The following is a 24201-nucleotide window of genomic DNA, read 5'->3' on the forward strand; positions in this document are numbered from 1 at the left end:
CACAGAACACAAAAATATAGCCTTTTGCCAAACCTGTTCCCATTTGAATATCACCAAAACCCTTCACTGATGATGTCCTGTGGCAAAGTAAACGCTGCATGAATAATGTTCACAGACTGCAATTTTAAGTGTGAATAAAAAATAGGCAAGACAAGAGTCTGCTATTTATGAGTTGAAAACATTTTCTTTTCAGTTAATCTTCTTAAAAAATTGACATTTTACATCAGCCAATAAAAAGTTATTCAAAGTCATATTTAGAAAGCTTTAACAGTGGATTGATGACCTAGAGGAAGAAGCCTGGTCAAGATGAAATTAAATTTAGAATCGTATGAGAAGCCACAACTTTATTAACCTTTAGGATTAGACCTGCAGGAGAAGATCCACACAGCAGGAAGATGAATTAAGTGATTGTATAATGTGCTCTCCGTCTTTATGATGAGTTGTTCCATGATGTTTGAATGGGCTTCAAGTAGACACAGATCCAAGCCTGATTTTGACTGACTTCCTGTCTAATATTGTAATGTGTTTCTGTAAAGAAGGTGGCAGGTTCAGAGTATGCCCTTGATGGAGGGTTTGCTAGCCTGTCGGTAGTGGGAAACAAAGCATGTGCATTATTAAGGTTCTAGTGATATCATCAGAGAAGTAATATTGCCTTTCATTTCTCAGTTGTAAATTTTCTGAACTGTTTCTCTTTCTTTTTTTTTTTTTTTTTTACAAATGTACGATCCGAGGAACTGACTCTCCCACAGCCTCTTAGCTCTCATCCTATTAAAGGCTGCCAAATTGATTTTGATAACAGTTTTCAATTAAGCCTCTAAATAAAGTACAGAAATAAGTGACGCACATACACCCTTTATTCTGGAGATGGGATTGCTTGTGTGAATACATCTGTGAGAGTGCTTATGTGTCTGAGTGAATACAAAAGCATGTATTGCATTCAAGTTATTCTTTACCCTTTTGCTTTCATTTCACTATATTTCCCTTGTTCATTTCCTTCCCATGTTAGAAGAAAAGTAAGTCACTGAAAATAAAGATGACGAGGTTTTGCAAACACAGAGCTGCACAAGTGAATGCACAAATGCACAAAGCAATAAAACAGAGATATACAGCCTGCTCTAAGTTTAAAGCACCTGTCCACTCTAATGAAGACACGAGAGCACACACAAACTGCTTCAACTAAATAATTCATTTCTAATGGGTAACATGCCGCTACCTTTGTGCTTCAATGGAACAGCTAGTTTCTGTTGCTGTTTTTTGACTAGAATAAAGTCTCCTCCTTTATTTGTTAACAGTTGCACATAAATGTAGAAGTTCTGCAAAGGAGGGCTTTGCTACTTAAGCATTAAAGAGGACATAATATGCCCCTTTTCCACCTTTTCAAACAGTCCACTGTGGTCTAAATGAAACATCTGTGCTGAGCTTTGCTTCAAATATAACATGAATCAAGCAGCAGGAGAGGTTTGTGACCCTGTTTTAACCAGCTTTTCATGTGTATGTCTCTTTAAATGCAATGAGCCCCCATGAACTTTCCCAGTAGATATCACACTTCTGTAGTGAGAAAAAAAAATGGCGGACCTGCACAAAAGTTTTGCTTTAGGCTGGGGTTGGAGCCAATGGGTGGAGAAAACAAAGGAGGGGAAGGTTTTTTTTAATCTTTTTTACCAGAATCCAATTTGTGATTTCCGTGTTACAATTTGAGAAGATTTGAAACTGAGCATTTTTCTCTATGTTATAAGACTACAAACAAAGGACTGGATGGGTTTATTTAATATTGTGTGGGTCAATAGACACTCAGGTTACCCAAATGAATGTTCAAAAACACTTTAAAGTGTATTTTGGTTAATGCAGTTTGTCCGCATTAAATGTCTTGCAGGTATAACATATACATAAGATTGATTGATAAGCTTTCTGAAACATTGTTTTAGAAAGATGCACACTCATTGATGCAGATTGCAGAACAGAGCCTTCTTGGAACATATTGTGTTATGAGTAGTTGTATATTATGTGAGGTGCTATTCAAGCAAAACTCAACTTTTTTTTCCCCCAACTACAAAAACAAATGTTGTGATGCTGGCTGTCAAGAAGCCTCGGAAAAGCTGGTTGACATTTATTTTTGGAAGAATTGAGTTATGCACCTAGACCTGGAAGTCAGTTGACTTTATAGATTGTATTATATTTTCTCTGAAGCAGCTTCTCACTTCTCAAGTGACTTGTCACAATTCTTCAAACAGTGCGTTAGCTATTAAAATGTTATAAAAGACTTTTGAGACTTTGGACTTCATTGTTCCCATGGGGAAATTCCTTATCACAGCCCCTTTTCTGTTCAACTGTACATAAGCAAAACACAGTGTATAAAACCAACAATGTAAAACAGCAATCTAAAGTTCCCACTCTGGCTGGTTCAGCAAGGCCTTTTCTTCAGGGCAGCCATGACAGCATCAAACTTTTCCCAAGGCCAACCTTTCGGCATCTCAGTGCTCTGTACCTCCACCCTGAGTGAAGTGGGGGTGAAGTTGGTGTGTAATGGATGTGTGATTTCCTGTTCTATTGAGGTTGCAATGCATGTGATTGTTCTGTTTTGAGTTCTGTTCGGTTGGTTATGGGGAAACCTATTATTCTCGCAGCTGTGGTTGTGTTGAGTATGGTGTGTGTGTAACTTTGGCCTGGTTTTTGAAAGAGATGTTGAAGAAGCTATGTTGAATGTTGCTACTGGGATTCTCTTCAAATTCCAAATCTTCTTGCTTTTATTAACATTGAAGGTAATTGTGTTTCAAACTTAATTTCTCGTTTTTTTTAATTACTCTACTATCCAATCATTGTTGGAATTGCATAATTTACACAAGGTTATATTTGTTGAATAACAATAATATTTTCATGAAACCCCATTGACTCACCTTACAAGATGGAATATGTAGGACTGAACAACAGTAGGAAAGGTGGAGGCTTAGCAAAATCAGGGCCAGAAAAGATAACAAGTTTTCACTTTTTCTCTGTAACGGTCACCTCTGACATCAACTTCGCCAGCAAGTGGAGCTGCTCTTTGGCCAGTAGGAGAAAACTTTGATTATTTTTGACTCCCAGAAGTAATTAGGTTTCATCTGCTCGAGATAAATCACCATGGAATAGATCAAGAGGGCTCTTTTGGCTTTCCCGTCTTAAGATTAAAATAAGACACCTTTATTAAAATTCATTTATGGCCCTTACTTTCTCTCAGTTAGACAGCTAGACATGAAACCACTGGTCATAAAAGAGCCCATACTTCTTACTGATGTCCACATTCATGTTAATTCTCCACAGAGATATCATGGAAAATGATGAAAACTGTCAAACGTCCCTGACAAAAAACAAAACAAAAAAACTATAAACTAGTTTTTTCGGGTGGCACTTGAACTGTATGAAAGGGTGTATATAATGGTAGCTCACCGAAAGTGAAGCTTAAACATTTTGAGTTACTTTACTGACTCGCTTTAATGTAGCCAATAAGCTCTGCTTCCTTTCCATTTTAACAGCTGGAACATGGGTCAAATGTCCATCCATCATCCATCCATCTGTCCATCTATCCACTTTCTTCCATCTTAGGTTAGGTCACAGTGGCAACAGGCAAGTCATACCAGACTTTCGTCTCACCAGTAACCTTTTTTCAGCTCCTCCTGGGGGATTTCAAGGCTTTCCAAGGCGATAAAGATGCATAAATCCTTGCAGCGAGCCCTGGGTCTACAACTGGGTGTTCTCCCTGGGAGTACCCTGGAAAACCTCTGGAGACATCCTAATCAGATGCCCCTCAACTACTTCAACGTGCTCTTTTTGACGCAAAGGATTAGCGGCTCTTCTCTGGGCTCCTCATCCTATCTTTAAGGTTGAGCTATGACGCCCTCCAGAGGAAACTCATTTTCGCCACTTGTATCTGCAAACCTATTCTTTCTCTTACTTGTGAACAAGAACCTGAGACACAGAAACTCCTTCATTGGGACAAAGACTCACTCCTCACCTGGAGGGAGCTATCTAACATTTTTTTGGCAGACAACTATAGACTGGTGTAGTTTTGAGTCCTAAAACCAGGAAGTGAGTTAGCATTTTAGAGCCATGGGTTCCTAACTCTGAAAGTCAATGGGGATTTTGAATGGGTTTGTGTTTAGACGCCTGAAATAAGGTCTGTGGTTAACAAAAGCTGAAGAGATGTTGACGTTTTGTTAGACGAGAAAAACTATATTACTTAAGATCCCACTTGTGACTTTTAAAGTTTTTACGCGAACTTTAAATGGCGGTTGCTAACGAGTAGCTAACTGAAACTACAGTGGTTGTTGCAGACATTAAACGTCATCACGCCGGGAACTCTCTCCCCAATCCTCCTTGCAGCCTCTAGTCATGTTTTTCAGTGCTCTTGCAAATATTAAGTTACTAAACAACTTTTTAAGCTAACGTTTAGCTATCTTGTCAAATCCACTGATTAGATCGATGAAGCATAACGGTCGTGACGTCATTATAAATCGACCGCGGTGTAGTTCGCGAGCGCATAACGTTAGCTTTTTACTTCTCTCGGCTGCATTAACTCTTCAAACTTCATATAAATGATGTTCATCTGTAAAGATTATCCCGCTGAACAAAACAGCAACGCGTCAGAAATGTGTGTTTGACACAGAGCTTATTTTCTGCAATGATCCAAAATCCAATGCAAAAATCCCATAGGCGAATTTTCTTAGGAACCACCGGCGCCATTTTTTCGGGTTGGCCTACAAAAATACGTCATTACTATACCAGTCTATGGCCTCACACTCAGAGGTGCTGACCCTCCTCCCAGCCGCTTCACACTCAGTTTCAAACAGCCCCATTGCATCCCCCCTCTAGACTGCATCTTCAGATCTTGTCCAATAAAATGACAACAGAATTGGTGACCAGGGGCAACCCTGGTGGAAGCCATCATGTATCAGGAATATGTCTGACTTTGTCCTGAGGATCCGGACACAGCTTCCACTTTGGTCATACACAAGACTGGATGGCATGTAGCAATGGCAGCCATATTTGGACGTACCACTGACATGAACCTGATGGATACTCTCATAGGCCTTTTCAAAGTCCACAATATAGGCTGGCTGAGCAAGCTTTCCAGTACCACCTAAGTAGTAAGAGGAGAGCGAGGAGGTGAATATGTGTTTCTGGTGTAATCACTAGTTAGTTGTTAGTTAGTAGGAAATGGATGATAATTAAATGCAAATTAATCTAGAACTGTGCAACAAAATAAGCAGGTGATGTGGAGTGTTAAAAATGTGGTTACTATTTAAAACACGCTGCCACATTATCAGGCATTTTTAGCAGCAACCACCAGTAAAAGCCCACAAAATCCTGTAAGGAAAAAGGATGTTCCTGCTCATAAAACAGTGTTTGATTCATATAGAAAGACTTGCTGAGATAGATCATAATTGTATTTATTTAAAACCTTGTAAAACACATTGAGAGAGAAGCCTCATTTGCAGTGGTGCCAAGGTACAGCCAGATGGGCACAATATGGACCTTTCTTTGCTAGTTATACACTCAGCTCTATAAAATGAAGAGTGTGGTTTAGAACTTAGTCAAGGTCCAAAAAGGATGACGTGTCTTGTGACAAGGTGCTAGAATTGAAACTATCCAGGGTACATGCCATTACAGTTGCAGTGGAAGACCTTGTAGTGGGAAACATTCAGGCGTTGCTCTGCATCTGTAGTGGGTCAACCCCTCTCCCTGTGTCTGTACCATTTTCTACATCTGAGAGTGTTCTGCAGGTGGTGGAATGGCCCACAATACAAAGCAATGTCTCCATTCTGACATCAAGGACTGAGCAGAGCGGGCAACCGCTGTCTGAGCAAATCTCCGAGACCTGCAAATATCGTACAACTGTCAAATACAACCCTTTTCTAAACCATATACATGGCAGAGGAAGATGACGAGAGGGGTAGGGAGCAATAGCCAAAGAAAGAAGAGAGAAAACAGGGGTCAGATAAAAGAAAGTGACAAGAGAAGGAAAAAGTAAATAATCCCATTTATAAGCATTTGTAAATCACTGACAAAGCAGCGGGAGCAATCCAGGGGGTTAAGTGTCTTTCCCAAGGACACATAGTACATTTTGCAGGAGCTGGGGATTGGACGCTTGACCTACCGATTGAGAGACAATGACTTTATCAACTGAGCCACATTTGCCCATGTCTCTATTGATGAGTTAATTATTGTCATGGTTTGGTTTGGTTTTGTCTGTGTTTCTTGTTTTAGTTTTCATTCTGTCCTTAGTGTTATTTGTTTCCTCGTGTGGTTTTTTCCCTTGTGTGCTTTAATGTTTCATAGTCTTGTGTTTACTTTAGTCTTGAGTGTGTCTCTCTGTGTTCTCCTATGTTACCTGTTTGTTTAGTTCCTGTCTTGTGTTTTAAGTGTAGTCTTTAGTGTTTCCTGTTTTATTTTGTAGATCTGGTTTTGGTGGTGGTGTTAGGTTTTACTTTGTACTTGTCCTCAGTGTTCTGGTCTTGTGTTCTTTGTTCCTTGTGTTTCCCGCCTTAGTGATTACCCTGATGTTCCTCACCTGTCTCGTTAGTCTCACCTGTGTCCAATTACCCCTGTCTATTTAGTCTCTGTGTTTTTCCTCAGTCTCTTGTCGGTTCGTTGTATTTGTCATGGTCTCGTGGTCCTGGTATGTGTTGCTTCTCCCTGCTCCCTGTGTTTTCTCCTCCTGGTTTTTGGATTTTTGGTTTTTTGGTTTTCGAGACGTTTTGGATTTAGTTTTTCAGTAAGTTTTTGTTTTGCCTTTTTGTTAAAATAAATTGTATTCTGCACTTGGGTCCTCCTCCCTGTTTCCTGCCTGCACGATCGTGACAATTATTCTCTGTTTGACAACTGAAGATATTTTCTTTTTTTAGAACTTCAAAGCAAGGACGTGGGTTTGTATTTAAAACCTTCTTTTCCTCAACCAGAATATACAATACTGCTCCTTTTCATACCTTCAGATTAGCACGTCGTACAGACCTGCCTGCACACCCAGGTGTTTTTAATCAGGGCTGATTAGACATCTGCTCTGGTTGAAGCCTGGCTGAGTTTTGGCTCCTCCCATCATCTAATCAGCCAATTAAGGGCAAACACCTGGTGGTTTCGGGTCTTTTTCAAACCGTCCACTACACCCTCGCCCTACCCACTACCCCTCCGTTTGCGCGTCCACGCGGAGGGTCCGCCATATTAAGTCCGTCTCAAACCACTTAGCAGGGAGTGGTAGTGGGCCATAAAACCCTCCGCCAGCGAGTCTGCACCGATGCCCACTCGATGATCACGTGTAACGCCTATTGTGTCCGGTAGTCACGGAAGGAGTGACCTGTACAAAAGTAAGTTCCGTGTGTTCGTGTTTGAACAACACTGCTCCAACTAATATGGACATTTAATATGATCATACAGACGTGAACAACTTCACCTGTTTATTGTTTTAAAGATCAAATAAAAGCCTCCTCTTCTTTTCTTCCTTCTGTTCACGTGATTATTTGATTGTGTTTCATATTTAAAGGGACTGTTGCAAAAACTAAAGAATATTAAATCATGTTACAGACAACTTCTCACTGTTATTTATTTATCATTGTTTTACTTTCGATTTCTTTGTAAAACTTAATTTCGGCTACAAAAAAATAAACGTCTTGCAGCTGTGATGTTCATTTATAGTCTCCTTGTCTGTGCTTTCATTGAAGACAACCTGTTCTTTGATATTATAATAAATTAACTAAACATTAAATTATAAATTACAATAAAGAATGTGGGCTCCATCGGATCGTTTTGCTATAAGTCTACACTAATGTAAATTTACTCGAGAAAAATAATCTACATAAAGACTTCTACAGAATGTATTACGTATATTAATAATAAGCCGTTCCCCCAGGATGCCGCTGAGAAACCATGGTAACACACACTTCCTGTTTCCACCTGAGAGAGTGAAGTTTGTCCCAAAGCCTGCTGCTGTATTTCTACCCTCCACCTGGATGGAGGGGACTTCATTCAGCTGTGAGTGTGACTTCTGACGGAGTGCACTCCGTCACGGAGGGGGAGTGTGTAGGGGTTGGTTTGAAAAAGGCCCTTCCTGTGCTTCTAGTCTGAATATCTGTTGAGGTGACCATATCTTTATTTCTCAATTTTACTCATTATGAACCAAATAGAAAATAATTACACTTGCTATCAACTTTAAAAATGTAAGCCTATTATGACTAAAAAAATATCTTGATGATTTCATAGATATGTTGTTGATACAGAGCAAGACTGCACACCGGGAAACAGTATTGGAGACTGCAGCACTGTTTCATGTTATGTTTGTATGCGAAAAACAAACCAAATATTGTTTTAGCATTAACTAAAAACAATTGCTTTAATCTTTTAATCATTACAAACATAGTTGTATTTTTTTAATGGCTGTGCATCCTGCCCTCATTATCTCTTGAGCTGGGAAAACTGTAAGGCTACGCTTGGTTCAAGGTGGTGAAACGAGATTGCTCCTCATATTTTTGACCACTGAAGCTACAGACCTATTACAGATTAGTGGGGACCTTACTGCCAAAGGAAACATCTGACATATTTCTTGGAAGCGATGCGAACAGGCGCTATGGAGAAAGCTGATAAAAAACAACAATAGAGAAGAGGGTATTTTTAAGGTCTTGTGCTTGAATTGGATGTTTGTTGCCATCTCTACAAGCCGCAATATAGCAGTAAAGTGGCGGTGAAGACAGTGTGCTGTGGTGGACTGGGGGTGTAGGTGCTGTCACTGTTTGCCTGTGGACACAACCATAGAGTCCATTTTCTGCCAGGAATTTTGATTCCTTCTAGAAGAAATCTCAGAATCAGTTGAAGAAAACATATTTGTTGTTGTAAATGTCAGTAAATAGTATTTTTTTTTTTTTTGCTTCGATGTCTAATGACATGATCCAGCAATAAGAGTGTAATCTTATTATTATTATTTTTTTTCAGTTACAGTTTACATCACTGTTTATTTGGACTCTCTGTCTCTTTGTCTGTCATGTTTTATGTCTACCTTCTTGTGTGTTTTTAGGGGCAGACGTGATCAACTTTGATGGACAGGGTGTCATCTCATACCGTTTTAAGGTTCGGAATAGAAAACCTTGATATCACTAAAGAGAGTGCCAATGCATTCTAAAATGAAGAACAATGTATAATTTGAATTGAAAATATATACTATAAACTATATTTTTTTGATTGAAAATGTGTTACTGTGGCGGTAAAGAACCACATCTGTGTGTTTCTTTTTTTTCTTTCTCTCACCTCCCAGGTGAAGAAGATGAAGATCATTAAAGATGTGATCGCATTGAGGTTTAAAACGTCAGAGAGCGATGGTGTGATTCTTCATGGGGAGGGCCAACAGGGAGACTACATTACCCTGGAGCTTCACAAGGCCAAACTACTGCTGCAGATAAACCTGGGTGAAGAAACAAGTATGTCATTTATTTACACACAGTAAAACTTAAGATAAACCTGTCTCCATATCAGTCATTTATAGATGTTTTAAATTCTTAAAAGAGTCACACTTAAAGAAGACGTATACAATTCATTAAAAATATTTCTAGTTTAAATCATACATTTTTTTTTTTTTTACAAGTAAAAAATATGTGAAATGTTCAGAAGAAATCTCCCAGATACCCTTTCAAAGTTTTCAGCTTAACGCATGCAAATGGCAGATCCAAACAGAGTAGCATTGCCTAAAGGTTTGGAAATGGTCAATCAATCCATTACAGTTTCCAATATTTCTGTGTTAATAACTTCTTTTGTAATGCTCTGTTTATTCCAGGCAGTAATCAGTACGGCTCTATCCTGGGTCATACCTCTGTGACCACAGGCAGCCTCCTGGACGACAATCACTGGCACTCAGTGGTTCTTGAACGATACCGTCGTAACGTCAACTTCACCTTGGACGGACACACTCAGCACTTCAGGACCAACGGAGAGTTCGACCACCTCGATTTGGACTATGAGGTGAGAAAATAATAATACTGAGTATACTGATAGGTAAATGTGATCTGTTTGATGTCATGCAAGAAACCAACATAAAACAAACATGCATGTAAAAACTATACAAAGCTATACAACCAGGAAAGAACAGGAAAATGTGTTCAGCCGTGTAAGACAAACATGCACTTTAACTGCGTCTTTGTGAGACTTACCAGACTGACATCATGTTTATATGAAAACCACCTGGTACCAAAAGATTAAACAGCAGCTGCTGTACTTTGTTAGAACGTTTCTGCTGACTTCAATTGAAAAAAAAAAAAAAAAACCTGAAGATTAAATAACAAAAATATCAGATGATGATTTGCAGGGTATTAATATATATATATAGATAGATAGATAGATAGATAGATAGATAGATAGATAGATCGAGAAATAACTAACTTTCTTGTGAATTGAAGTCATTCTGTGTATCAATACGGGTTAAGTCATTCAGAAACCTAAACTAGTGATTCAAAGGCTGTTTGTGCAGCTCAGCACAGTGCAGCTTTGGGAGTAATGCTGCTGTGGAATTGCATTTTTGTTCTGGGTTCTTGGTGGTTTTAGCTGACAGACCTTGTACTTACCTTTTAGTTTGCAGCTAAGCTATACAACCTGGGTGTGTTTTTGTGTCTTTCTTAAACTCTGAATGGATCCCACTGGTGATCCCCAAATGAGTACCCTTGCGCCACTTCTATTCTGCAAATCCTATGTCTAACTGTGTGTTTGTATCCTGCTACCATGTAATCATGTAGACTACATTTCAAGCTGCAACTGTGTATACCCTGAGAAGTAATTACAAAGAAAACTGTAGTGTCTCCTCAGACACACACACACACACACACTCACATATATATATATATTTAAGAGATGGACATACACACAAATAATAGTGATTGAAGACCGTCTCCCAACATCTCCACTTCAGCTATGCCTGAATAAAAATGCAGTGCAACTGCAAAAAAACAATAAAACATTTTAGATTTCCATCCGTTGTTTGCCCTTCAGCACGTCCCAGCAGATGCTTCTTTATTGGCAATCGCTTCGCTTCAATTCTGTTCTCATCACATATCTTCCCCACAAACCACAGCCTTTCTTCTTGAATGATTCCCAGTCCACACATTGTGTCCTCACAGTTTTAAGTATAACAACTGGAACTATTTTTTTTAACTCGGTTTGAACTCTTTTAAGAACTGTGTCAGACTAGTTCATAAAAAATCCTGTTGTCAAATGTTGGATGTGCTTTCATGAGATTAATACCAGGAGTAGAAATCGTGTTTTTTGGTTCAGAGTAATGTCAGAGTGACATGAAGAAAAATTAAATAAGATCTATCCGACCTCCATTTTAAGAATCGGTTTGTCCAGTTGGTTTGTTTTTCATACAAAATTTTCCACCTCAAGGGATTTAAATCTACGAAACATTTCAAATGAGAAATGGTCAAATCAGGAGATATTAAAAAAGGAAACAGGAAACAAGTGTTCATATATATTAAGAGGAGAACATCTCACTAAGCAAACATTTGTTGGTCCTGAAACTCAACGCTGAAGAAATTTCTGTTCGTACCAAATAGGACTGGTTGCTGTGGCAACGGTTGCTGTGGTAACTTTCCATTGGAACTATCACCTTGTTTACGGCCATTTTAAATTCTCATGTATTTTGTTATTGTTTGATTTGAAAACGTGAATAAGTTTAGCAGGGTAAAATAGAGGAAAGTTTGGAACTCACATCAAAAGGAAATGGAACCTGAACGTGTCATCAAAGCAATGATTAGAGTGTATATATGCTGGCTATCAGCTCTTCAGTCATTCGGATTTCAGATTTGTCAGAGGTAACATTACTGAGACAAGGAGATATCTTCAACTCAAAACTAAGGCAGACAACTTAACCTCATCAGAATCAACTGCAACTGTTCACATCAGCTTTCCTTTTAACAGTGATTCAACCAGCCGGTCAAAATGCCCCGACAAAGAAAATCAGAAAAATACGCTCAGACCTCGAAAAAAGTGGTCATTGGAAAATGCAAACGGCAGGAAGACTTTGTCGATACATTTGGAGAAGATGTTAAAGACCTGAATACGGAGAGGGAAAGCTACAAAAAGAAAAAGAGAGAAAGAAAAAAGAGAATCAGGGTGTGTGATCAGTTGGAGAAGGAGTTGACAAGAACACAATCCGAGGAAGAAGTGGATGTGGAGGAACAGCAGGTTTCCAGTGATGACTTTCCTGAAATCACACAACGGACAGCAGAGGAGATGGAAGCTGTGAAGAACATGCAAAGGGGAGAGGACGATGTCGTCCAAGAACAGCAGGCCGACATCCTTCAGCCAGAGCTCGAGGAGACAATACAGTCTCTGGAAGATGAAGACGTGATCTCCGACCTGAGAGCTGAAAAAGACCCCTTGAGTCCACTAGAGATGCATCTCTTGGAAGAGCAGGAGCAGGAGCTACTCAGGAAAGAGGTTGAGAAAGAAGACAAGCAGCTTGAACAGAAACAAATACAAAGCAAGAAGAATGTCACTGCTGAGCTCCGGGTAGAAAGAGAGAAGAACGAGCTTCTTCAAGAAGAAATGGAGAAACTCCAAATTTCTTTCACTGAGCTCAGCCGACGTTATGAGAGAGATGTCATGAGTGTCCAACATCAGGCTGACACCCTGCAAAGTAAACTTGTGAAGGAGGTCCAGTCAAATGAAGACAGGGTGGTGAAGGACCAACAAGTTATCAAGAACTTGAAAGCTGAGCTACAAGCCCTCAATAGAAAGATGGCAAAGGAGAACGAAATGAAGAAGAACAAGGCTTCGGAGGAGGCCCTTTGTATCAGAGAGCTTGAAGAAGTAAAAGCTCAGCTCAGTCTCCAGACCTCGCTCAACTTTGAGCTTTCCAATGAGCTCAAGGCTGAGAAGGAGAAACGTTTAGAGGAGCATCAGACTGAGCTGGGCGAGCAGGAGCATCCCTCTTCTGAACTCCAGGCTGAGGTCCCAGAGAAGGCTTCATGGTTCAAGAAGTTCAGACATGCTATTGGACTGAGAAAGCCAAAGTCTTGGAAGAAGAAGAAGGAGACCAGCGCCTAATCCTTCTGACTCCACCTTACCTCCCAAAGAATTCTTCCCCTCTCAACACCATCATTGTGGGTTTTCCCCGGTTCGCTCCGGTTTGTCCCACAAATCCAATAATTGGAAAAAATAAATATTAATTGAATATTAATTAGGTCTATTTGATTTACTTTTTTTTAACCATGCAGACAAAAGGACAGTAAAGAACTTGTTCTCACAGAATGCACAATATGTGCCATGGTTTGGTTTTGTTTCTGTGTTTCGTCTTGTTATAGTTTAGTGTGTCTTTAGTGTGTTTCCCTGTTGCCTGTAAGTTTATTTCCTGTTTTGTGTTTTAAGTCTAGTCTTTGGTGTTTCCTGTTTTATTTTGTATATCTAGTTTTGGTGGTGTCCTCAAGTGTTCTGGTCTTGTGGTCTTTGTTCCTTGAGTTTCCCGCCTGTGTGATTACCCTGATTGTCCTCACCTGTCTCATTAGTCTCACCTGTGTCTAATTAACCTTGTCTATTTAGTCTCTGTGTTTTTCCTCAGTCCCTTGTCGGTTCATTGTCTTTCCCAGTGTTAGTCTGTGATGAGTGTCCGTCGTTGCCTGTCGTCTGTTTCTTGTTCCCTGGATTTACTTTGTTTTTTATCACTTGGTTTTCGAGACACTTTGGATTTAGTTTTGAGTAAGTTTTGTTTTGTGTTTTTGCCTTTTTGATTTAGTTTCTGTTTTTTAAAATAAATATTTTGTTTACTGCAGTTGGGTCCTTCCCACACTGTTTTCTACCCGACCCGTGACAATATATTGTTTAAATCTGATTTTGGGGGAGATTGCCACTTCAATGATCCACATTTCCTCTATCGATGGAATGGTTAAATAAACAACTGCTACAAAATCACATGGATGCACATTTTACATACTATAAAAATAACCATACACATCCACCACATACAGTATATAGGTAAACATTTTACACAACCGTTCTTATTTCACTTCTGCATCTTTTGATCATGACTTTTAAGTCTGTGGACAATGTTGCTCACAAAATGTAGAATAAACCCTGAAACGGCGTCTTGGTGCATAAGATAAACCGTTTGAAAAAAGCTTAGTAAGGGTGGTTCAAGAGATGCTCCAGGATGATCACAAGTATCCAGTCTTATTTCAGACTCAACAGGACCTTTTAATGCGAATCATGTCAACCTCTTAAGAGAAGGCCAAAAATGATTGGATTTATCCACGCTAAACTGTGTACACTAAATTTTCATCATAGTCCACATTAGTAAACACATGCAGTGTCAATAAAGCTTGATCTGGTTGTGGTTAATTAATTACAGAATGAAACTTGTAGTTGTTTAACTTGGAATAAACACAAGATACTTGTGCCGTAATGAAAAGGATGAACACCTAAACCCCTGATGCTAATTACACCCTATGCTCTACTGATGAGTTACATAACAGAGCACATAGCTTTTAGACCGCTACAACCCACACAGCAATCCCACCAGACCCAGAGACTCTGTTCATGCAAGCTCCAGATAAAACGAGCTTTACTGTTGAGCTTCTGCTGCCAAATATGAATATCTAAACCTATTCCTTTCACATAGTTTTACCACTTAGTTCTCCCAAGGAACCATTTGATCTTTAAGTGTACATCAGTAACTGTAAATAAATTTCAAGCCATAGAGTGAGAAGATCATCAAAGGTGAAGGAACCTGTGATTTTTTTTTTTTTAACTGGTTTGTGTCTACCTTTCTCCAGTTGAGTTTTGGAGGGATGCCATACAGTGGGAAGCCATCGGGTGGCGATAGGAAGAACTTCAAAGGTTGCCTGGAGAGCATCAACTACAATGGAGACAACATTACAGACCTGGCCCGCAGAAAGAAGCTCGACACCTCCAGCTTTGTAAGTACGCAACAAGACGTCGAATTTAGTGAGGTTGATTGGAATATCTTCCCACTAAAGTGACAGACTTAAACAGAGGAACATGATTCATCATGATATTCTCCCACTGCATTGTCATAAAACCTTCCCAATATATTTAATAATGAGCGCCCTCACGTTATATGCATCATCACCTTTGATGCATAAAGTGATTAAAGGTCCCATATTATGCCTTTTTGGTGTTCATATATCGAATTTGTGTCAACTAAAGCAGGGTTTCTTAACCTTTTTGACCTTGGGGCCCAACATTTTCAGGGCAAGGTAGTCTGGGGCCCAATCGAGTGAATGGTTCTGATTTAACTTTTGCGGTCATTTTTATTTAATAGCTATTTGTGTCACTATGTTGTAATAACGAATCCTGTTCTTCATTTGTATGTTTTTTAATCAATATATAACCTATACATTGGCTAATTATGCATAAAACCTTGCACAAGTTAAGATCATTTAATTAATTTTGCTCATATAAAACCATGTTTAAGTGCATGTTTGTCAAATAAGTAACACAATATAAACTTAGCAACAAAAGCAATAAAATTAGGTGCTCAATGAAGTTAGGTAGATTTGTTGAAATTAAAATGAGCAGTCTGTTTTGTTTAGCGCTGCCCCCGTTGCTGTCATTATTTTTTCGTTTTAAGAACCTCTCCGTTACGTTTCCATTCAGATTCAGGCCCCGTTTACACGGAGACGCTGTGACAGCAAGACGAAACATTTGGACATGCGCAGTAGTCGACAACAAACAACAATGGCGGCGGCTATGTGCTTCAGCAGCTATTCGCGTTGTATCGTCTTTTAAAACAGAACCTTGATATGATACATCGTGTATGTCGCCGCCAAAAGAGCAACGAATACTTGCGGCAAATAGTTCAACCTTTACCCAAGCACAGGGCGACCATATGCAGCATTTAGATAAGACCTGGGAGAACGAGCCGCTAAACAGGATGTTGTGGAGGAAGTGGTTATACTGCTGAGTGTTGCGCGTGTCGCGTTATAAAGTTCCACTACTTCTAACTGATGATACTGCCTCTGGTGGTCGGAGAGTATACTGCAGGCCAACGATCACGGCCCTTACGGCCCACAGACGCTGTTCCATGCAGCCTCTCTCATCTGCCTGTGTTTCTAACGCTCAGTGTCCCTAATTAAGAGAGAGTGGGGGAAAAAATGCTCTCCGCCTGTGTTAAGTCTGATCTGATTGGTTGGCCTATCTGCTCTCTCGTAATTGGACAGTTGTTCAGTTTTGTTCTTGGATATGTCCCGCCCCTTTTAACCATATTGAGAATGGTAGTCAGTCGAGGGGAGCTTGTGCTCGTTACAACAAGCCAATGGGCTCAGTAACATATTTGTCTTTTGATGTCACTCCACACATTTTCAATGAGGGGGGCTTAGCGTTACATACTGCTATTGAAGCCGCACTTCCGCATAATTTGATTTTTTGCAAATAGATGTGCCTAAACACACACAAGACACGTGAAAAACACACTAAGGAGCATAGAAAACTAGAAAAGACGTAATATGGGACCTTTAAAGAGCTTCGACATGCAAAAGTATGATGAGTTTTATACAAGAATAGTCTACACATTGATTATCAGCAGATAAAAAAAGGAAAGGGTTGTTATTGTACCCACTCTGAATCACTGAGTGTGGCAGCGAGACAGACAGGTGAGAGTGAACACAATAACACTTTCTGTATTCTTGTTGTTGTGTAGTTGAAGCTTCATTACAGGTGTTGTTTGAACAAAGCCATTTTCTGCTCAAATGTTAACAGTTTAATAAAAGCAAGGGGGGAACAACAGAACCGCACCAATGCCTCAACTTCATCGTATCACGCAAGCAACAAAACTACACAGTTTAGTTCATGGGACTTCAAAATAAAAGCCCAAAATCCCGAACCCTGATATGTCTTTACTGGACCAGCTGCCAAGAAAGAACACTTCCAAGTGCACTACAGATACGTGTATCCCCACATATAAACACTCAGATCGAAGGTGAGTCCTGGACAACCAAAAGGGAAGAAGACAACTATGTGAATAATGACACTATGACAATATGATAATTATACAAGCCAAATATTTAAATATAGAAATGAAATTGTGGGCAATTGTGCATGAGTACGGCACGGTACGGATTGCCAGTGTGACCGAGCTCTTCGACAGCTCCCCAAAATGCTGTTCCCCCCCTGGTTTAAAAGAAACACTGAACTTCTGAAGCTAATCACACATAGGTGGGGTTCAAAGAAATAAAAGCATGAAACCATGAAAAATATGGCTGATACCCTCAAGTGTTTGACACACTCGATACATATTAACATTTTCATAAAGAAGGCCTCAAGGGGGTCGGATTTCTGTGACATTTCACTCTCAGTATCTTTAATGTTCTGTCTTTCTCCCACTTTGTGTCTCGACAGCGTAACCTGTCCTTCTCCTGCGTGGAGTCCCACACCTTCTCGGTCTTTTTTAACGCCACCAGCTTCCTGCAGCTTCCAGGACGAGCCAATCACAACACAATATCTGTGAGCTTTCAGTTTCGTACGTGGAACCCTGATGTGCTCCTTCTCTTCAGTAATCTCGATGACGGCACTCTGGAGATCTCCCTGGAGGAGAGCAAGGTGGTGGTTCACATCAACGTGACGAAGGGGACCAGCAACAACCGGGTGGATTTATCATCAGGTGAGTTTGGATGATGTCCACATATGAACACACATCGTTTGTATTCAAATCTGTTTCAAACTGTAGCAAAAAGGATGGAAGTTCAATACTTTACATGCTCAACATGTTTGATGTCAGGAAGGCAAAAGGTTTGTGTTTTTATAATTCAGGGAACAACCACATTTTTTATTTTTTATTTTGTCTGTTCATTTAAATGATTCTTAAACTCTAAAACACGGGTACAGTAAATTTATTCCCTGTGAAAAACACAAAAGTCAAAGACTCAGTTTAAATTCCTTTTGGTCTCTATTAGATCTCCTTTCAACCTCTCCACATAATCCGTCTCATCCGTCATGTGAGCCATACAACACTAAGAAAATTGTAAATGATAAAGTATAGTTTACAAAAAAGGAGATTCTGTGAAACTTAGCGATGAGATCCTTTTTCCTGCATGCTCTGACGATAACCTGATGTTAAAGTGAACATATGGAGAGAGAAAAAATGCAAGCCACTATTTAAAACCATTTTACCAGAGTGTTGACATGTTGCACGATTCACCTGCTGATCTTTTTTCTTCCTGTATCCCACCAGACTTACCTGGCCTACCTTACTTCTACTACTTTTTTATGTAAACACACTCACTTATTCTGCCCACTGCTGCTTTAATAGGCCATTATGCCCAGGGGGTAGGGATTATTACTGAGTTAACCTCTAGGCTAATTGGTCTTGAGCCTGTTTTTACATCAGTATTACCAACATAATTCAGACACACAAACACAAGCCCTCTTTTTTAAATTTCTATTTGTATCTCTATGCGAAAAAAAAAAAGCCACTTATGTTCTCAGGCTCTAAAGACTGGAAGCTCAGCAGACTTGTAATGAAATGCTTGGTCCTGCTTAATGAAAAATATAATGGGTAGAGACGCAGAGATGAGCACATGCTAAGAGAGAGAGAAAAAAAAGTTGTTCTTCCAGAGACTGCACATTCCGTCTTCTTCTCCCAGTGGGGCGAGTTTGTTTCTGAAGCTGCCTGTAAATGACAGCTTATTTAGACATATCATTCGGCATCTCCTGGAAAGTATACCAGACACTCTCGTTCCACTGATCCTTGAGCATATTTAGCTCTGCAACAATCTAAGGCGGACATTTCTTGCATTTAAAGTAGATAGTAAGTCTCAGAAGAATGCTTTCACATTGGAGCAAATTATCTTTTCAGAGAAGACAACATAGACGGTCTGCACAATACAAAGAAATGGAACACTTTCTGTTAAAGTGCATATTTAGAAGCATTGATTGTCACGGCTGGACACAGAACAACCAATAGCACAACTCAAGACAACAGACAGTATCGAAGTCTGTTTATTCAGGCAGAGGTCGGTACACAAAATCCAAACAATCAAGGTCACGGTGTCCAAATCGGCAGGCAAAAACAAGGTCAAAAAACTAAACGGGATCAGATCAGAATGGCTAGACAAAAGAATGCTTCAAACGCTGATACAAAGAACAAGACGAACTGGCACAGCTGGAACACAGAGACTATATACTGAAAGGCGGTGGGGCTAACAAGACATGGGTGAGAAACATCAGGTTATCAGCAGAGCGTGAAACACGGGGAAGGGCATGCAGTAACAAACCCGAAACGAGACACAGGATGAGTATCAAAGTAAAACACAAGACATGGAGCATGAGGGCAAATATAAATAAACAGAAACCCGGGGATGTGACATACATAGGTGCATGATATAAAACATTTTGTCTAATGAATAACATGAATCTGTTTGTTTAGGACACTAACCACTGAGTGTATCAGAGTTAGATATGTGTGAGCTGTTATCTGTAATTGCTGGACTTGTCAGAGAAAAACTTGTAGAAACCTCTTAATTGGTTGAACTGTTGTACACGTGATATTTCCCTCAATGTGGATGTAATATGAATACAGGTGAGCCAAATGTTTCAGCCATTCCCTGCCCCTTTAAAAAGAAATCAGAAAACAAATTAAAGCTTGATATGGATGCATGAAGAAAACTATCTTCTTCATCTCCCTTTTATAGCAATCAATTAACTGTTTTTCTAGCTTCATTAACCAACACAATGGCGTTCTTTATAATCACAGAATCAAATAAGTCCTGAAATGGAAAATTTGTTTATACTCAGAATGATCAGTATAGTTAGCAGCTTCATTTCTTTTTGTACAAATCTGTCGATAGATGGAATTTATGGTATCCTCGTGAAGTTACAAACAGACCAAGAAGACCGAGATATGTATTCACCTTTTAAAAAGAAAACTGAGGTATACATGCTAACTATAGCAGGACATTTTCACTCCAAACCTTGAAAGGACACTTGCCTGTACTGTGTACCACCTGCTTTTTTTTTTTTTTTTAAAGATTTAATTTTGGCCTTTATTATACAGAGGAAAGTGGATAGAGGTGGAAATCAGGGAGAGAGAGTGGGGAGAGACATGTGGGAAATTAGCCCCAGGCCGGACTCGAACCCAGGCCGCCCGCGCAAGGACCGAGCCTCAATACATGGGTCGCACGCGCTACCGCTGCGCCACCAGCGCACCCCCGTACCACATTTTCATGAGGCTCATCGACTGCTCATTGAGTTTGTTCTTTTAACAAATAATACTTGTTGTTTAGTTGTGTTTATTGTGTGTATTCAGAAAGAAAAAGATATTTAGGTTAAGGAAGAAAAAAAAACAACAGTCCTTTTTGAGTCTAGAATCATGTTCAGCATTTCCTTCAGAGTACCAAGCTTGTTCATATTCTAAGCTCCTTTTCTACCTGATACAGAAGCGAGCGTTGGTATTTGTCTTTGTGTGTTGACGACGCCTTTCTCTGATCACACTCTCGATTAATTATAGAATTACTGAGTCCTTGCATCGCTTCTATGGAAATGCTCTGTCTCCAGTGCTTGTGCAGAGACATATCTAATTTCCGAGGAGCTTCTCATCTTACTAAGTGAGGAAGAATATTTGTGCTGTTGTTCAATTTTTAAAGACGAAAGATTTCAATGGTAAGGAATATGAACAGAATTTTCACAAAGCTTTCTCTTCTTCTTCTTCTTTTCTATTATGATCATTGGTCGTAACAAGAAGAAATGAGGCAAACTAATCTCACATGCAGTGGATGATTGAGATGTGGCAAACATTTTCTTCTTTTTAGTCATTCAAACCAAGAGCAGAAATGGCAAAAAATCTTGAACAGCAGGTGTGATTGATTTTCTTTTGCCTCTTTGCAGCTTGTAACATTGTGTGGCTTTTCTCTAGAGATGTTATTAAAAGTTTGTTCTGCAAGAAGGCCTCTTGAAACTGCTTTGCCCTCCGTCACTCAGATTACTTTTCGACATTATTTCTGAAATCTGTCTTTTTCGACTCCAACATTGAAATGTTATAACTGCACAGAACTATATCTTCATTGGAAAAAAAAAAAAAAAAGTTTAAAATCCACTTTTAGCATCAGATGTGTTCGAACACCTGCAGAGCCACAATATTTAGCTGTGTTAAAAATGTGTTCTTACATGCAGGTGTTCACAAACATTAACCCAGTTTGATGTAATAACCTCATTTCCTTTCACATGCAGAGTTACCATAAGCCATAGAAAAAAAAACGCTGGGTTACATGCACAGTCTGAGAAGAAATCAACCAGAGTTACAATAAAGTAAAGACCTGAGGCACATAGAGAGAGAGTCACTGTTCTTGTTTGTTTTTGTATTTGTGTGTTGCAGGACTTAAACTGTTGGATATTTTAGACTGTGTGGTACTTTTAAGGCTCTCCAAAATACCTCACAGGATCGAATGTTTAGGAAAGAGGGAGATGAGAGAGGATAAACTGAGGGTGCCATAAATCCAAAGCAGACAAAGTGTATGCTCTTCATACAGAATCAATATAGGAGGTGAGAGGAAAGGAGATTTCTTACAGAAAGTGGATCAACATTGATTTCTGAAAGTTTGAACACCCACACTCAACACAGTTTTTTTTCTTCCAAGGGAAATCATTCAGGCAAAAATAAAATCACATTCTGCTTTGCTATATATATTGTTTCTTCTCCTTGTGTAATTTGATAATTTGATGTCAATTTAATCATCTTCTGAGAAACTGAAACCTTCTCTTCTCTTGAGTGAATTTACATTCTGCAAATTCCATTAAAAAAAGTATTTTGTGTTATCTTTTGAAGAGGAGAGACGTCGCTTGGGAGTGTCGGTCTGCCACCCTAAATTGATGGTCGGGGAAACGCTGAGAGGGCGATTGGGGACCATTGTTAAAAATATAATCTGATGCAATCTGATTAAACTTAAAGCTGGCCACACAAAATGTTCATGTTTAAATGGATTTTAAAAAGGTGGGAAAACAGACATCAGGACAGTTTTGACAGGTTTTTCATAATCCTAAAACACACACTCGATGATTCAGACAGACTGCGAGACCACACATTTGCCACTGAAGTTTGATAGTTGAGCCCACGGCTCAACACCTTTTAATTGAAGTGAAAACATTGTCCACCCTGCAACTAGACAACTCCATAGGAATAACAACATCAAGGCCAGCCATGAAACAGTCTCATCTCGTCGAATCTCCCTCCTTCCTCCACTTTCTGTGATTATCTGTGTTGGTCTTACCTGCAGCAGACGGCCCCCAAGTGTCTCATTTGAACCTGTGCGTCTGACGTGTGATAGAAAAACAGAGAGAGACAGTGCAGCACACATTTCTCTCTGTTAGCTGCAGCGAGACCGAAGATTCCACCTCGCTCTAACTGATAAGCTCATCATTCACAGCTGTTACAGGTGATGGAAAACAGATGAGGAAACATGAGGTTGCACAGTTTATATTTTCCATTACACTCAAGAGGTTACAGAGAGGGAGCAGAGAGTGTGATAGTGATACCATCAAACTATTGAAGTCAGAAATTTGGTTATGGGTTCAGCCATAACCAAAGGTCCTGGATCGACTTTTTGCATTTTTTTCATGATCAAATGGTAGCACAGCTTTGTATGTTTTGCACGTTTCTGTTTGTGTGCATTTAACCTGCAGTCAAACCTCTCAGCAGGGGGCCATCTTTGTTCTGAGTGACTTCGGTCACTGCTATGACCTGCAAACACATACCCTTTACACACACGTGGTTTTCCTCTACAGACGCCACACTCTGTCCCCCCCACTGATGGAGATTAATTAGTGTAGGCTCCCCACCGACAAGAAAGCTAAAGGTCTCCAAGTGCATTCTGGGTAGAAAAAAAACAATGAAGATGGTGGCTTATAGGCAGCAACTCTCGCATACAGTACAATACAAAGGCACTGATGAAGCAAGTGAAAGCTCATAAATGCAAGATTCTGATGTATTGATATAGGCAAAATTCTGAAATGCATGAACAGCAATTGCCTTGACAGCAGGTGCATGAAGAAAATGCACTCTGCTGCAACTGATTTGCAAAGGACCGTACCTTGAACTTTGGTGCAGTGTCCTCACTAACAATGTATTACAGCCTGTGAAGCATGAAGCAGAGCCAAGATTTAAAAAGATGAACAATACTGCTAATGGTCACTAGAGGTGAATAAGAAACTGAAACACAGGGCAGAAAATAAAGATGGAGAGACACCGACAATGATCAGGGACAGAGAGGTAGCAGGGAGGGAAGGATGAATAGAGATTGAAGTCAGTAAGAGGTGATGTATAGACAAGAGGTTGATGAGAGTGAGCCGGCTTCCCTCTCGGCTCCAGTCGTGATGTCCTTTTCTACAACATCACTCATTTTACATGGAGCAAAGCAAAAACACAAAGAAGGGAGTAAAGGAGAGTACAAAACCTGCATGCACACGCAGAGACTTTTATGCACTTGCAAAGAGAGCTCAAAGCTTGCAAGCAACAAACTCGTTTCACTGACGCAAATAGGGTTCTCTGTGAGTTAATGGAGTTGAAGCTCAGGGGCCTTAAGACTGGACACTGCTCTCAGCTTGGTTAACGCTAGAAAGAAAGGAGAGAGAAGGAAAGGGAGAAATTAGAGGGAATTGAAATGAATGTGAAAATTGTGAAAATGAGGCTGAGGCAGTTCATAAATCTCCTTTTTTCGTATCCTGTCTTAACTGTTTCTGAAGCCAACTTTCTCAGGCTTTTGGAAAGAGGCAAAAAGGTGGTAGAAAAAACTCTGAGGTGTCATGATTGTGGAGAAAAAAAATGGTGGTCTGACAAAGCAGAAGGTAAAAAGAGAGCTATAGCATCTTATCACAGACATAAATTGTTTTTCTGCTTCACCACTCACATTTCCTACCATGGATGAATGAATCCGGATTCTCTGCGGATGGTCTTGTGTGTCAGCTTAAACCTTACTCTGCAAAAAGTTCTACTTTTTTTTGTGTATTTTTTTTTTTTTTGTATATTTACTTTCATTTCCTTCTAGGTTCAAGCCTAAACGACGGCCAGTGGCACTCGATCCGTTTGGTCGCCAAGGACAACTTTGCCATGTTGACGACAGACGGTGAGGAGGCGTCTGCTGTGAGCTCCACTTCACCTCTCAGCGTCACCACGGGAGGAACCTATCACTTGGGAGGTAAGGGTCGCCCCAACTTCCATTTGCATTCACTGACATCCCATCACATTCCTCTTGAGTG

The 24201-nt window shown here is 39.8% G+C and overlaps 1 protein-coding gene across 2 annotated transcripts in view; it reads left to right on the top strand.

Annotated features, from left to right (window-relative positions):
• Positions 1–24201, top strand: part of LOC306835013 (contactin-associated protein-like 2) — a 195939-nt gene that overhangs the window by 95438 nt on the left and 76300 nt on the right. Inside the window, exons 5-10 of one of the 2 annotated variants that reach the window (XM_079361383.1) lie at positions 9035–9087; positions 9272–9434; positions 9788–9972; positions 14772–14915; positions 17356–17617; positions 23991–24140. In XM_079361383.1, the coding sequence (XP_079217509.1) occupies positions 9035–9087; positions 9272–9434; positions 9788–9972; positions 14772–14915; positions 17356–17617; positions 23991–24140 (957 nt within the window). The remainder of the gene's footprint in view (positions 1–9034; positions 9088–9271; positions 9435–9787; positions 9973–14771; positions 14916–17355; positions 17618–23990; positions 24141–24201) is intronic. The other variant, XM_079361384.1, reaches the window with a different exon arrangement.

This window comes from Symphodus melops (genome assembly GCF_947650265.1).
Source record: "Symphodus melops genome assembly, chromosome: 14".
Classification (NCBI taxonomy): Eukaryota; Metazoa; Chordata; class Actinopteri; order Labriformes; family Labridae; genus Symphodus; species Symphodus melops.